We start from the raw sequence: 17,098 nt of genomic DNA on the forward strand, positions 1-17,098 counted from the left end.
TAATCTGCTTGATCGTTTATAGAAGTTTGTTTAAAAGGCGGGGTTTCATATTTATAATTTAGGAGCCTTGTAATACGTTTTAAAAGTCCATTTATCTATCCTTTGGCTCAAAACATCGCCTCTTATAACTTGCAGTGTTAGATTAGTACGTAGCACCTGACATTTTTGTTTATCAGCATGAGACATTTGTAGAGTTGTATTATATTAGAGAGTTGATCCGACATTCTTCGGGAATCTCCTTGTCATTCTCGTAAGTTAAACTATTTAACCTTTCATCCAAGTCTTTACATTTTACAAGTTGGAGGGCCTAGATGTAACTTTTTAATATAATAAACCCTAACCTCCTTCCTTGTCCCTCTAGTCCGATCGGCAACAGCTACAGGCCTCTCTCCTCAATTTTTGTGAATTTAATTCAAGGTCGGTCCTACCCTAATACAACTCTTTTTCACCATTAAACCCTTTGTTGAACATGTTAGGGTTGGAGTTTTGATTAAAGTAGTTGCTAACATATTCGTACTCAGTGGCGGAGCAAGGAATTTTTTCCTATGGGTTTGGGATTTTTTGGTGCTTAAAATTTTCCAGGCATTAAATTTTTCGGGCCCAGACTGGTCAGGTCGGATCGGATCGGGTAAGATAAATAGAATGCAATATCACTATTATAACAAAAGTAAATTGTCACCATTCAATAGCACATAAAATTATTATAAATAAAAAAATATTAAATATTATAATTGTTCCATACATGTTTTCATGTTTTGATAACGATTCTAAACATTTTTAATCTCAACTTTATCTTAATCTCACCATTCGTACTCAGTGGCGGAGCCAGGAATTTTTTCCTATGGGTTTGGGATTTTTTGGTGCTTAAAATTTTCCAGGCATTAAATTTTTCGGGCCCAGACTGATCAGGTCGGATCGGATCGGGTAAGATAAATAGAATGCAATATCACTATTATAACAAAAGTAAATTGTCACCATTCAATAGCACATAAAATTATTATAAATAAAAAAAAATATTACATATTATAATTGTTCCATACATGTTTTCATGTTTTGATAACGATTCTAAACATTTTTAATCTCAACTTTAACTAAAATAACTCCATTTCAATATAACAAATACAGAGACGTCATTAATATAATCGTCACCCGTCAAACAAAAACTAACCTTGTATTTTTTACTCATATTGGATTTTATTATTTGAAAATTAAGATCAAAGAAAGATGGCGAGACGCAATGACAGAACTTAAACATTTAAGTTGGGGGGCGAATATATATATGTTAGGTTTGGACTTTTGGATTAGAATAGACCCTACCAAATATAGAGTTAATATTACTCAAACCTGATCGACTAATCAACGGTTGAACCAAAAACTGTTAACCTGGGGTAATAATTATTTTTTAGAATTCATTATTGTATAATAATTTTGTTTTCCATCTTTAAAATAAAAACAGTTTAAACAAAAGAATCTAAATCTTTTAAGTATAGCTTCTCAATAAATTAAATAAAAATAATAAAGAAATTATAAATTACCTTAGCACTCACCGAACAAAAGAAGTAATCAGAGATTCAAAAAGAGCGTAAAAAAGGTTAAAAGTATATGTTGGGCTTAAAAATAGCTTAAAACACAATTAACCCTAAACAAATAATCTGTCTTCTTCTTTCTCAAACCACCTGCAAATCCATAACATCTTAAACGACCTGTAAATTCATAACACCTTAAACATTTCTTGCTTTTCTATTTCTTCACTTATTTTTACTTGGTATGCTAAGCATCAAACATAACTTTCTTTCCTATTTCTTTTACCTTTTTACCGGGTTCGTTCGTTAAAAAAGAATGGGTTCGCTCGTTAATTCGATACTATAGTGTATATATAAAATCGAAAAAAGACCGGGTTCGGACGAACCCGGCGGTCAACCAGTACCTCCGCCACTGTTCATACTCGTTTATTGTTTGGTCTGTAACTCGATGAAAATTTATTTTTTTTGATCTATTCTTGTTTCCATGATGTTCTGCTTTGAGTCTAGTTTCCAGAAAGGTATAATTTATAATTTTTGGACGATTTAAATTGTTTTTATGATTTTATAAAAACGTGTGTCCAAGCTGATGCGGGGAGTCGAATTATGGTATGTCTTCCCGACATCATAACTCTTTTTTGATGAGTCCAACTTTGTTGGTTCCACTTCTGAAATTCATATTTTGAGTTAATATTACAACAAAATTGGAATCGTTTAATTTGGTTTATTAATGATTTTTTAACAAATAAAACACTTTTGCTGCGCACTGAAATAGCTGCACATACCTTTCTGCGTTGGAGAATTTTTTTATGATTTTTGTGTGAAATGGAAAAATATAATAAAAATATTTCAGAAACCCAAGACATTTATACAACTCTAGTAAAAATTTCATAATTTATTCGTATGATTTTCCTATGTACTAAAATACATCTTTGCATGCTAAAATCTGCTCCTTATACTCGTTATTGATCAATTCATTCGTTTTAGGCTAAATCGGTGGCTGTCCAATGGTGTTCTTTTCGGGGCTATTTAAAGTGAGGTTTTGCTCTGTCATCTTCCTAGGTATGTAATATAGGTCATACTTTAGTATCGTGAGCATTGAAGCTCGTTTGATTTGTCAATTGTCGTTAGATTGAAAACTAGGATTTCGGTTGTTTAGTTTGTTGATTGTTGCGTTTAGCGCGCTTTTTGAGGGAATTAACAACCAATTCGGTTTTTGTAGCCTCGGAATGATTTACAGGCTGTGAAAAAATTAATTTTTATGTTAATGGGGCTGAATTGGTTGTCGGTTTCTCAAACGGGTCGGTACAACGCAAATTCGCGTTTAATTGATAGTTTATGCGTTGTATAAGCGAATTGCCGACCCATTCAACTTGTGTAGTGTAGTGTGGACTTGTTGGCTGTAATTATACTTAATTCGGTCCACACGGGGCTGAGTTGGTTGCTAAGTGCATAAACAACTCATTAACGCGCGTATTCGATAGAATTAACAACTTTCGCGTGTAGTTTGGAAATCCTTTGTCCTCGGAATTAACTAAGGGTGGTTTTGGTAAATACATGGCCTCGGGGGCTGATGTAGTTGAATTTGGTAACGTCAAGGCTTTAGGTCAATCAAATTCATGTTAGAACGCCTCGTAGGATAAACGAATCGGTACAGTTTAGTTAGTAATCTTAGTGTGCAATCCGACAGGCTTGTGATTTGTGGATTGTCTTAGAGGTTCTCTAACTCATTGGTATTTGCATGGCTTGTGTCAGGTGAGTTCATGATGCCCTTTTTAACTCTTTTTACGTTTTGGGCTGGCATACACATCCTATTACAATTTTACCTGATTTTACCCGTTTAAACTATTTGGATTATATTTTATAGTTTTACTGGTATCGTATCTTTCTAGAATTATGTATAAAATTCTATCATATGTCTTAGGATATTTTTAAAACCGTTTACGATCATATATTCCTGAAAAATTATATATATTATTTATAGTCTAGGCTTGAAGATGTTATTAGGCCTTGTTTTATTTCCTAGACTAGTCATTATTATAATTTACATGTGATGATGTTGTTCGGTTGATCGATTGGCTGAGATTTATATTATTGGTAGTCTATGCTTGGGGACAGTATTGGACTCGTTTATAACTACATTTTCTGAGAACTATTTATTATTGATAGTCTATATTTGAGGACATTATCAGACTCGTTTATAATTATATATTCCTAGAAACCATATATTGTTGATAGCCTATGTTGGAGGATAATAATAGACTCGCCTATAATTATATGTTCCCGATATTATATACTGAAGGCTATGCTTAATGAAATTACTTAGTTGATTGATTGTAGTCTTATTTGTAATTGCATATCTATGAGACCATGTGTGAATTATATTATATGCCTTAGGATATTTTTGGATCGCCTTAAATTCCTTAAGGTTATACATATTGTTTACGGACTAGGTTCGTGGATGTTATTTGGTCTAGTAATAATTGAATACGCATAGACCTACTTGTATTAGTTCATATAATGGAAGGACTTATACATATTACCTTATAGCCTACGATCATCGATGTTATTTAGCTTTTTGTGACTCAGATATATGTGAGTAGGCCTATTGATGTGTGTGTGCATGGTGATCGTGGCCGGGTCAAATATATTACTCGGTTTTTAAATCCCGTGGTGGGGAGGCCCGTGTTGCATAATTATCACTAAGGCGGGTCAAATATATTACTCGGATCCTTGACTTCGTGTCTCGTGATTCATGGTGGAGAGGCCCGTCGTTTGCTAAGCCGTGATCGGGTCAAATATATTACCCGTGTTCTTAAATCCCGTGGTGGGGAGGCCCGTATCAGGTGTTTAGGTTTGTTAAGCTGTGAACGAGTCAAATATATTACTCGGGTTCTTAAATCCTGCGGTGGGGAGGCTCATGTCACGTGCTTATGTCTTACCGTGTTCGGGTCAAATATATTACTCGGGTTTTTAAATCCCGTGGTGGGGAGGCCCGTGTATGCGTGTTCGACCATGAATATATTATTTGGTGATTATTTATTTATTTGCCTATTATTTCCTATACTATTTTATACCTATAATCTTTGAAATGGTTTATGAATGTCGTTTATTAAAACTTGAACTCACTCGGCTGAAGCTGACTTTGTGTGTATGCTATCTTAATTTTCAGGTTAAGGATTGGAGATTATCGCTTAAACGTGCTAGAGACTACTCGGATGGTTGAAGGCGTTCCCAGTCGAGAACTTCTAGATAAAAAGAATATTTTATTTTATTTTTGGTTTTGGGCACCTTTTCCTGGTTTTTTGGAATTTTAATACTTATTATTCCGCTGTTTAATTACTGAACTAGTTTTAAATAACATGAACTTGTTTGGTTTTAAATTTTTGTGAATTTTGGATATGATTACCAACTGTAAGATTCCCGGGATTCGGGGTCTTACAAGTTGGTATCAGAGCCACTCCTGTGCCGTTCGGGATGGTGGGGCAAACCTCATTGATGTGCGTCGGATAACCCTATAACAATGACCCACACAACTAAGCTTTAATATTAAAACGAAAATCCTAAAACCACACACAACCGGCAAGTGTACCGATCGCAAGTAGTATAGACTTAGGAAGTCCGAGTATCGAACACGTGGACACGTAAGAACGCTAATGATTACAAACCCTAGACAAGACCTACCTAAGAATAATATTTAATTGATTTTTGATTTCTTTTAACTTAACTGAACTAACTAGACTGACTGACAAAAGTTACCAAAAATAGCAAACTTAACGACAAACTAACTGTGTAACTTCGGATGTAGAAAAACGTCTACCTAGGTCTGAATCAAATTGTAGGCCTAACAAGCTAATGGATTGGATGATATCTAGACACCGGTTCCTAAATATGACATGACTAAGGATCGCTCGGGCTTACTGGATCACCTCTCGGTCTTACTCAATAAACCTAAACTACTCAAAATCGCCTAAAACGACCAAACCGGGAATCAATTGTTAACGTGTTTTAATGTTGACTCACCTCTCAGTCTCACCGACACTCGACCCTAATGGCAATGAATACTACACAACCAAGGATAAAGGAACAATTCAACTTAAACCAAAATAGATCAACTAATCGCTCAAAACACCTAAACCTAACAAGAAACGAACTCGCTCTCGCGCAATCCTTATTCTAGCATGCAAAGGTAATGAGACGACCCTAACTTCTTATAACATTTCGGTCTCTAAGAAGGTGCCTAACCGCTGTACTTAATCCAATAAAGCATGCAACAAAACCCTACGGTGGTACCTACCGCAAACAAACCCTAAACACAAAGTCTAGAATCAAACAAGTATCGATCAATCAATACAAAACTAATTAACCGACACACGGTGTTTAAGAAATGAATCACTAAAATTTCCAGCCCTTAAACACAACCTATTTCATGTCTAAATCAAACTTTACAATAACAATTAACATCTATTAATCAAACAATCCAACAAGCTCATCAAACACTAACAATTATCATCATTCCTATGTAGAACTAACAAGTTTAGCCTCTAATCATATTTGGACAGCCATAAACACTTAATAAAACCATTATTAAACTCATCTCAAACATCTTAACAATCATCCAACAATCAATAGCAATCATAAACAAGTCAATCTCTAACACAATTGCAAAACTATGTATCAATTGAATAAGAAAATAAGTTTGATGAACAATGAAAAAGATGAAAGGATATGGATGATTCCGTGCTGTTCTTGGCTGCAATAATTGATGGTAAATGATCCCGAGACTTGTCCTTGCCTTCTTCTTCCTTCCCTAGCCGCCACAAGCTCCAACCCTAAGCCGAAAAAAGATTTTCTTCCTCTCCCTTTCTGCCCTGTTCCGATTGGCAGCTTGCTGTGTCCTATAATATAATATAATGTAGCTTGGGCTTGTCCATGATGCATACGGGCCGGGCCTTGAGCTTTGTCTTGAAGTTGTATTCGTAAAAGACCCGTAAGCTCTCCGAAAAGCTCGGTTTTTCTTCCTTTCCACCCAAAACCTACAAGATTATTAAAACTATGTAAAACCTATATAAATCAAGTAAAAACACATAAAATATAATATAATACGTAGATAAAAGGCGCGGAAAATACGTGTGTTTTGCAACACATAACTCATCAGAGACGGTGAGTCCCCGAGTATGTCGCGAGGTACATCTTAGGTGAATCCCACATCTTGGATTGGATGGTGGAGCAAACCTCATCGAGGACGATGAGTCCAAAAAGGGGGGGGGGGTTTGTAACACCCTACGCAAATCCCACATCGGCCGTGGATAGGAGAGATCCTTGGTTCATAAGTAAATATCCCGCCTCTTAAATCACCAACGCGTTTTAGGCTTAACGGTAGTGGACGAGAGGAGAGCTCCACAGTTAAGTTGCTTAGGTGGGAGTAGTAGCAGGATGGGTGACCTCCTGGAAAGTCTCCACCTAAGCAAACAAAAACAAATCCGTAAGCTCTTCGTGGGCAAAAGCGGGCAATATTGGTGGTGCAAGGGGCCGGATGTTACATAAAATTTTGTTTATATGGCACCAACCAGCTGTCACGAATATAATACCAAGCCTTTGATAACAAAATTAAAAAAATTTATGCAATGCACAACTAGAATCTAAGTAACTGTATATGGGTGAAAGAATCATCGCGTTTCATGTGTCTAGCTAACGTAGCATCCATTTGACCATAGTTATAGTCGAAGGCAGTTGTTGTCGGCAATGAGTACAGTAATTTCCACCAGTAAGAGAAGTCTTTGAAGATATCTACCCGATAAAAACTCTTATGCTTTTTCTTTATGTTTTCTGTGATGTGCCACCCACATAGGTTTTTGGTAGCATTTGGTAAGACTATGTCACACGAGTTCATTAGGGCTTGGTCCCTGTTAGTCACAATCACACGCGGCTCCCTAAAATCATCGGGCATCACTTTAAGTCGCTCGAGGGACCACGTGAAGTTACCATCTCGTTCCCTAATTATAACCACGTGCGCAATACAGAAAGACTTCAATGTTGACGTCACACCAACAAACTGAACAAACGGCCACCTAGATATGTTGGTGTTGTACGTCGTGTCAATCAACATCACATTTGGGAACGCATGCCACATCGTATACGAATTTTAATGACAGAAGAGAACATCCTCCGTCCTGTTGGTGGAAGGATTTTCCAATGTGTAAAAGAGGAACCCCATGGGTTTGGAGAAAGTTTTTAAGTACCTGCATTGGGTTTAACAAAAAGCTATTAAATATTACAAATATTCGTATTAAATAGTTAAATTCAGAAGGTTTTCAACTACCTTCATGGGGGTGTCACCAATTTTATCTTGGTCTTTAACGATCCTCACGACATTGTATACGTCCCTAATAATACATTTGTTACCGGGAAACCATTCCTTTAAGGTTGACTTAATTTGGCTAGCCCACACCCCTGCCGAGATAACGTCACAACCATATCAAGTTCCTCATCGGTTATTTTCCTTAGAGGCGCGCGCCCTCCCTCAAAGACAACGGGATCGTGGTTGTGCGTCTCGTTGTCTACCACCAGCTTCCAGCAACCAACTCCCGCGTTGTGCCTCCCGACAAGTTTAAATGGAAACCCCCTTTTAATACTCCCGGTATGCCTCACTGTGGCTTGAGTTTGGGTTCCCCTCCCTGATTGCATGCAAGGTCCACACTTTTATTCCTTGACCGTTGGACCATGATAACACAACCATGCTCCCATCCTGTCTTCTTAATCCACCCCACCAATTCATCAAGAGAATTATATATAGTATAATATAATATAATCAGTTAAAAAAGCATATTGGGTCATACATTATCCGTTACATACAAAAATGTTGTCTCGCGTATGTAACGATCACCATCATCATCATCATCATCATCATCATCATCATCATCATCATCTTCGTCGTCGTCGTCGCCTCCTTAGCCGTCAGCCTCTTGAATGGCATCCTCGACATAATTCAGTACTGGTCGTGACAGGTACGGTGGCTCTTCTAACGGTTATGAATTTTTGGTTCCGTAATACGGACCATCTACATGTAACTGGTATGAAGACTGGGTTCTGTAATACGATCCTTCTACAAGTAACTGGTACGACAATTGACTATAAGGTTGTTCTTTCGGTGGGACTTTGTATGCATTCGACGCGCTATTATCCTCCGGCCACGAAGGTTGACTACCACCATATATATATACCCCTGCCAACATATAATGGCAACATATCTTATTTAAAAAATAACTAGCGACTACCATTATATTATATAAATATACAAAGAAACTTGGTCAAGATTTGGTTTGCCGGACTGCTCGATATATGCATAGCCTGGATCCTGGTTCAGGGTTGGAAGTACATTCATATTTGGTAAGCCCGGCTGCTCCGACTGATAGTTATATGCATAGCCCGATTGCTCGTCGTTTGAGCCTGGAAACAAATGATCATACCACGTCATTTCTTTCGTACTACGTTGAAAATGCCACGGAAAAATAAATTTTTCTACTCGAGTATAACTATGTTTTTGTGTTGTGGGTAATGTGTGTTGTATTGTGGGTAATGTGTGTTGTGTTGTGTTTGTTAATTGAGATATATAAAGAGAAAGGAGGGGAGCCGGAAGGCTCAAATAATTAAGTTTTGATACAATCCGCCACGGATAACCCTATCCGCCGGCGTATAGGGTATGAGATTTTGACTGATTTGATTGTCGCAGGTTGTCGGGTACTTTATCCGCTACGGATAGGCCTATCCGTGACGGATAGGGTACATCATAAAGGGGACAACATATGACAAAACCCCTCTATTCGCGGCGGATATCCCTCTCCGTCACAGATAGGGTGGGTGCCTCCAATTTAGCTTGGGTGTCCCTAGCATAACCCTTTTCATTTCGTTTGTAACTTAGATCAAGTATCTAAGTGTAACATCCTAAAATTTATAATGTTAAATAAAGAAAGTTACGTTTAGTGATTTCGCGTTATTAATTAATTAATATCGAGTAAAGAACGGATCATGGACTTAGAATAATTAAGATGGGTTAAATGAGAATGGGCCTTAGGTCCATGGGCTTTAAGGGATATAAATATCCCCTAAACCAACCTAAAACCCTAAACCCTCATTTCATTTCCATCATAATCTCTACACACTCAAAAACACACACACATACCTACACCTATATACGGCCGAGAGCGAGAGTGGGATCCAAGACCAAGTAAACGAGATTCTTGATAGATCCTTCAATACGCAAGATAAATACAAGATCTAGGGTCCGTGACTAAGCCAAACAAACACGAAAAGGAACGTTTTGATCTTAAAGTTTACGTTTTATAAACGTTTAGCATTGAAACTTAGAACGAGAGTAGAGTGGGTATAAACGAAACATAAAGTTGTAAACTTGATGATAAATACGAGTGTAATGACCTGAAAATGGAAACGGCTCAGTTAATGAACCCTTAACACTAGTATTGAACGTTTTTGAGCTTAAAGGTCCAAACTTTAAGTGTTTTCGGGTCAAACCATATCCAAAAACGACCATAGGATTGATCGCGAGTTGGTTAAATATCGTATCCAAGAGTTTCACGTCAAAACGATGATGATTTTGGGGGATTAAGGTTGAACAGAGGCGTAGCTGGGCAACTTCGCCTGCAAGCGATAACTTCGCCTGCAAGCTTAACTTCGCTTGCAAGCAAGTTCGCCTAGCTGGTAACTTCGCCTAAAGCCAAGTTCGCCTAATTGATAACTTCGCCTAAGGCCAAGTTCGCCTAGCTGGTAACTTCGCCTAAAGCCAAGTTCGCCTAATTGATAACTTCGCCTAAGGCCAAGTTCGCCTAATTGATAACTTCGCCTAAGGCCACGTTCGCCTAATTGATAACTTCGCCTAAGGCCAAGTTCGCCTAATTGATAACTTCGCCTACGGCCAAGTTCGCCTAACTGATAACTTCGCCTAAGGCCAAGTTCGCCTAACTGATAACTTCGCCTAAGGCCAAGTTCGCATAACTGATAACTTCGCCTAAAGTTAAGTTGGCTTAGAAAATAAATTAAAAACCTAATGGAAAATGTGTTAAGACAGTTAATGTAAATAAAATTTTTCCAAGCTGACCTGGCAGCTCGACCCCAGCCAGGGGCTCTGCCCCTTGGACCCTGCTAGGGGCTGCCACCCCTAGACCCCGCTGCCAGGGGCGCTGCCCCCGGACCCCCGTTCGTTGTAGGTACTAGTTAAGACTAGAAAGATGATATGAGTAGTGATAGTTAATTGATACGTATACTTGTTATACAGTCAGCCGTGCACAACTGAAGAAAGGGATTACGATTAACGGTGAACGTAACCGTGTTCAGGTGAGTTTCTAGCCCCATTTATGTGTTATGTTTTCGGGGCTGTGTGCATACTCGATATGTTTGTTAATACGCTTATCCTAAGAGATAAGTGTATGCCTTATGTGAATAATGTGATATGTATGAATGATGGCTTGACGGTACGTGAACGATCTTCGGATATTGCACGTACTGTCAGGTTGTAACGCTAAGTATAAGGTAAGTATGATATGTATGCTTATGTGTATGAATGTGATAAAGTTAATAAAAGAAGGAAAGGATGGTTGTATGGTTACAAAGAGGGTACCGGGCCCTAATAATACTCGAGGTATGATGTATGGTTGTATGGTAACGAAGAGGGAATCGAACCCTACTAATATTCGAGAACTAGGGAACCGAACCCTACTAATATTCGAGGAAAGAGGGTACCGAGCCTTAATAATACTCGAGGAAAGAGGGTACCGAGCCCTAATAATACTCGAGGAAGGAGGGTACCGAGCCCTAATAATACTCGAGGAATGTAGGGCGTAATGCTCTTTATAACGTAAGATATGAAAGTAAGTTAATACAAAAGAAAGTATGAAAGTATGAAAGTATGAATGAAAGAAAATAAGTTTATGTGTATTGTATAATGTATGATTAACTAGAACTCACTCAGCGTAGCTGACTTTTAGTATGCACGCAGGAGACACGTGACACTGAATAAGAGGCTGGCATCGGAAGACTCAAGACGTTTAAGTTTAATGTTTCGTTTATTTTGAAAGACAAAATGATGTTTTAAGACAAGACGTGTTTTGTTATGAAATGTTTTATGAAAGCTTTTATATTCCGCGAATGTTTTAATTAACTCTGATATTTAGAAATGCGTTTATAAGTAAATCCAACACGAAAGTAGGGCTACCGGTAACGGGGCCTTACACTAAGGTAGTTATTAATACTAGAGAAAACTTGGCCTTGCATGCTTATGCTAGGTGTGAAGTCAGTCTAGCTAGTTGTGTCATATTTGAGTGGATATTGACAATGATAGATTTGAGCTAGGCCTTTTACAAAGATTGTCAATTCGAATGTTGAGCCCACCGGGTTTTCGTCCCACCGTGTGTTACGCCAGAGAGTTCTGCACCTGTGGTGGCACAACGAATGTCAAATGGCAGTCGGCGGTATGGTTTCCTAGGGGATCGCCCAAGCCAAACTCTGAAGCCAACGCGGGCCCGGTTAAGACAACATAGTCTGGCCAGAGTGGGGCATCGAGACTCTCCAAACTTGAAGAGTGTGATAGCCTGAAAACAAGAAAGTCGCCGTTATAAAAAAAAATTTTGTTTGGCCAACATATGACAAAATAATTCGATATCTGTGTTATAAAATAAGAGTAAATTATTAACTTTGTACTTAACATTTGTTCTACGTTTGCATTCAAGTAAAAGTGATCAACTCCAGCATACATGTCTATGGTTCACCCAATAAAACACTGTCCACTCTTTCTCCCCACCCACCCACCAACCCACCACGGAAGAATGGATGACATGCCATGTTTGCACTTTCAGAGTCAGCTATGAATAATATAACATTATCCATCTCGTCTTTTACTGTAAACTAGAAACCTGATCGAGCTGCAAAAGTATTATATTCTTCCTAGAAAGCCATTATTATTATTTTGTTAATTTACAGATTCATACTAAAGCATATTTTACAAGCGTGCTAATGGTTGTAATAATAAATTTCTTAACATTATATCACGTAATCATGGTCCTACAAAGAATTTGTACAAAAAGGCAAATTTCCTCGTGGCACTTTTTCACTAATATCTAAATGTAACCTTTGGTTTCTGGTAGCATATATCTCATCTACAAGTATAAATAGATATGTGGGACTTAGTTTCTTTTAGCATTTAGCAAGAAAGTTGTATTTGAGCTTGTTATGTGCTAGCTAGCTCCATCCTTATGGCTTTCATACTAAAAGTGACGCCACTTTTGAATATAACTCTTGTTTTATTGTTATCTGAGATTATAAGTGTCGTAGTTGCTAGGCATGTACAATGGTCTAGTGCTACCGATCAAAAGAAATCAAACATTCAGAACAATAATCATCTTGTTTCGGACTTGCCCGGTCAGCCTAGTGTCGATTTCCAACATTATGCCGGATATGTTACTATAAATGAAACAAATGGAAGAACACTGTTTTATTGGTTCTATGAAGCTTGGAGTGTCCCAGATGAGAAACCATTGGTGCTATGGCTTAATGGAGGTAACAAAACATTAAAGCATCCTATATATTTCATGTATATTGTTATTGTTGTATCTTTGACAAAAATTTTTCATGAATGGTGTCACCACCAACATTTTTGTACGTACTTTTGGAATTGTTCCAGTTTTGGTGTTTTTGTTGTTCCAAACCCCAGATTAGGTAACCACAAACGGAAACATAGCTTTGATAAATCCGGACTTCTTCGCAAAGTTGCTTCAAGATAAACACATTATTACACATTAATTGTTTTATCACTTGAAGTAATTATTTTTTACAACAAACCTTAGTTGGTAACCCCCGGGTATTCAATGCATAATGAGTTGCTTTTATGACAAGAAATAACTAATTTATTATTATTTATCGGTTATAAATATTAAAACATACATCATATTTTTTTATGATTATAGTAGCAAAACATCTGTATAGTGTTAGTGATTACTTTTTTTTTATAAATAAAGATAATTAATTATGTAATGTGATTTTTTTCAACTGCAGTTATGTAATTTGATAATAATCAGGTTTTTATTGTTACATTAAAGTTATTTAATGTTATACATAATTAATATATGTTGTTTTCTTAAATGCAACCTGGGATTGTGAATGCAGATTTGTTGCAAAAATCAATTATTTCAAGTGATAAAAAACAATTTCTTATACATAAGCAATTAATAGTTGTTTTTTTCCCCTTGAATGCAATCCGGGGTTGACAACTAAGGTTTGTTGCAAAAATGAAATATTATTACAAGTAAATAATTCATTATAGATGATAACAGTTAATGTATTTTTTTTTTCTGAAAGCAAGTCCGGATCTTGATACTTGATGTACGATTTTCAGTACAATCTTTTGACAAAAGCTATCATTTTTATATCATCTCAACACATCTTATAAAGAATGGTAGCGTGAAAGAGGATAGGGACGACTAAATATGAAAAAGTTATTTGTGAAGATGCTTTTGTTTTGTTTTTTTTTTCTTTTATAGTTTTTATTTCTAAATAATCAATAATTCACCTGGGTGACATCTTTCAGGTCCTGGGTGTTCTTCAGTGGGATATGGAGCTACACAAGAGATTGGACCATTTATTGTGGGCACAGATGGAAAGGATCTTCAGTTAAATCCTTACTCATGGAATAGAGGTATATTAATATCATATTAGCATGATTATTGACTTTCAATGAAAAGAATATCATTCATGATCATGGGATTTGGATAATTATTTATTAATACATTTTTATGCTTAAATTTTCTTATGATAAGTATATATTCTTTAATGGTGCAGAAGCCAATATGTTGTTCCTGGAATCTCCTGTTGGAGTTGGCTTTTCCTACTCCAACACAACTAGTGATTATGATAACCTAGGAGATGACTCCACTGGTGAGTGTGTTTGTGGATACACCTAATTATTTTTTTAATATCATGTGTGTATTTGTTATGTAGTGTTCGGCTTTTTGTACCCTCATTTGGTGCAAACAAACTAACTGCTTTGTTAAAATATAAAAATAACACCACATAAGTTTCACAGAAATTTGTCCATAATCATATGTTTTCTTCTATGTTTTTGCAAGAATGGTGGTTCTTTCTTTTAACAAATGGACAATTACGCCATGGTTTGAAACATAATTAGAAGTAGATATGTTTTATAAGAGACGCATTGATAATTTATTGATTAGCCCTAATTTGTTATAATTTAATGTTGTATCAGCAAACGATACTTATGCTTTCCTGCATAACTGGTTCAAGAAGTATCCATTGTATCGAGCACGAACATTTTATATCGCGGGAGAGAGCTATGCAGGTAGGTTTGCGTTACGTTTCACCAAATTTTGATTTTTAGAAATTCTCGAGGATGACATATTTCACTAATTTATGTAGGAAAATACGTGCCCGAACTTGCTGGTCTTATATACGATAGAAATAAGGATCCTAATCTGTTTATCAATCTGAAAGGAATACTGGTACTCTTTTTCTGCTTTCCTAGCTATTAATTCGGTCCCTTTCATAATATCGCATATGTGTTTAAGGTTTCTTTTATTTTTGTTTTGTTATTTTTAACCAATGAAAAGCGTTAATCATCTATTAATTCGCGATTGCAGTTGGGTAATCCTGAAACTAGTGATGCTGAGGATTGGAAAGGTCTTGTTGACTATGCTTGGAGCCATGCTGTTGTATCAGATGAAACTCACCAAACAATTAGAGAATCATGTGATTTCAATAGTAATAATACTTGGAGCAACAACTGCAGCCAAGCTGTGGATGAAGTTCTAAAACAATATAAAGAGATTGACATTTACAGCCTCTACACTTCTGTTTGTATTCCCAACTCAGCATATTCAGATGACAAATCACAAGTCATGTTGAAGAAGACCACATCTAAGATGGTAAAACCTTTTATTTGTTAAATGGACACCCCACTCCCATATATTTATTCACAAAACCATTACCATCATCATAATTAAAGAAGGGTAATTGGATTTTAATAGCCCTAACTTTAACTTTGACCTATTGGTCGGGATTAATCCCAACTAAAAAAATGCTTTATGACAATTCAACATTCAAACTATTTTCTTCCATAGTAAATGAAAAGTAACCCGGTTAGCTTTTTGATGGCATGGAAAACACGTAGAAGAGTGCTGGAGGAAAATAGGTTAAAGTTAGGAGTGTCAGAATGCATTGATTCAGTTGGGATTAATCCCGGCCAATAGATTAATTAAGGTGGGGACTACTAAATTCTAATAACCCTTATAGCTAAATCCACTGATTTTTCTCTTTTGTTTAGATGCCGCGGATACTTGGAGGGTATGATCCTTGCCTCGATGATTACGCAAAAGGTTACTACAATAAACCCGAGGTTCAGAAAGCTCTCCATGTTAGCGACGGTGTTCAACTCAAGAACTGGAAAATTTGCAAGTAATGAATTGAATCATTCTCTTCAACTATGTTTGAAAACATTATCTATTATGAATTCAAACATATTTATGGTTTTGGCTTTTTGCAGTATGGACATATTCAATGGGTGGTCACAGTCAAAAGATTCAGTTCTTCCCATATACAAAAGACTGATTGATGCAAAACTTAGGATATGGGTATACAGGTAGTTAAATCATAATGGGTGATTTGTTATCTAAAGTTTGAAAAGGTTTTGTTTATATATAATAATAAAATAAGTTTGTAATAACTTCATGGTTTGACAGTGGAGATACTGATGGAAGAGTACCTGTGTTGTCCACAAGATACAGCTTAAATTCTTTGGGCTTGCCTATAAAAAGAGCATGGAGACCATGGTACAATCAAAAACAGGTGATCTAATTTTTCTGCTCCAATCTGTTGTTAAAAGTTTGTATTGCTATATGCCTATGACATTGTCGTCATATCAGACGACTTTTCTTGTAGTGATATTTAATGTCTTTTTGGGGTTATTCAGGTTGGTGGCTGGGTTCAAGAATACGAAGGGCTAACTTTCGCAACATTTAGAGGAGCGGGCCATGCGGTGCCTATTTTCAAACCAAGTGCATCACTTGCATTCTTCACTTCATTTCTTTTCGGAGAATCTCCACCGTCTCATCGTTAAAGTTACCAGAGTTTCTCAACATTTGCAGTAAAACAGATTTTGACTAGATATTGAAACTGTTAGCTTAAATTATAATAACATCAATAATGGTCCCATGCTACATGAAGAGAGATCTTTTTTATATGAAAATAAATAGACACCCTTTTATTGTGATATGATAATATATGTTCTTTTTAGTTTTGAATGATGTATTCTTCTTCATCTAAGAGGGGCCATTGCTATGATTTAAAAAATGATATTACACTATGAATAATTCGGGCTTATAATACTAAGACTAAATGCCAATTATTTCCCTAATTGTTGATACGCGCCAAGCGAGCATTACATTATTTCACATATTGTTTATCATTAAAAAAAGTGCCATTTGTTGCACGAGGATTACTTTTGGACAAAATTTCAGACTCAAAGTCATAAGTCGGTGAACTTGAGTGATCAATATTAA

The 17,098-nt window shown here is 36.5% G+C and overlaps 2 protein-coding genes across 2 annotated transcripts; one reads left to right on the forward strand and one right to left on the reverse strand.

Moving 5' to 3' along the window:
- Positions 1-7,155: 7,155 nt before the first annotated feature.
- LOC143549367 (protein FAR-RED IMPAIRED RESPONSE 1-like) lies at positions 7,156-7,653 on the reverse strand. Its single transcript, XM_077040272.1, has one exon. It carries the CDS (start codon positions 7,651-7,653, stop codon positions 7,156-7,158), a length of 498 nt encoding a protein of 165 aa, XP_076896387.1.
- A 5,013-nt stretch (positions 7,654-12,666) lies between these two features.
- LOC143549373 (serine carboxypeptidase-like 31) lies at positions 12,667-16,725 on the forward strand. Its single transcript, XM_077040276.1, has 10 exons — positions 12,667-13,088; positions 14,116-14,223; positions 14,367-14,462; positions 14,791-14,883; positions 14,961-15,043; positions 15,182-15,466; positions 15,865-15,995; positions 16,084-16,179; positions 16,280-16,385; positions 16,510-16,725. The coding sequence occupies exons 1-10, from the start codon at positions 12,785-12,787 to the stop codon at positions 16,654-16,656; spliced, it is 1,449 nt and encodes a 482-aa protein (XP_076896391.1). The 5' UTR covers positions 12,667-12,784; the 3' UTR covers positions 16,657-16,725.
- The last annotated feature ends 373 nt before the right edge of the window (positions 16,726-17,098 follow it).

This window comes from Bidens hawaiensis, unplaced genomic scaffold (assembly GCF_021521415.1).
Source record: "Bidens hawaiensis isolate Kalapana, Puna unplaced genomic scaffold, B.hawaiensis_p1.1 tig00015551_1, whole genome shotgun sequence".
NCBI lineage: Eukaryota > Viridiplantae > Streptophyta > Magnoliopsida > Asterales > Asteraceae > Bidens > Bidens hawaiensis.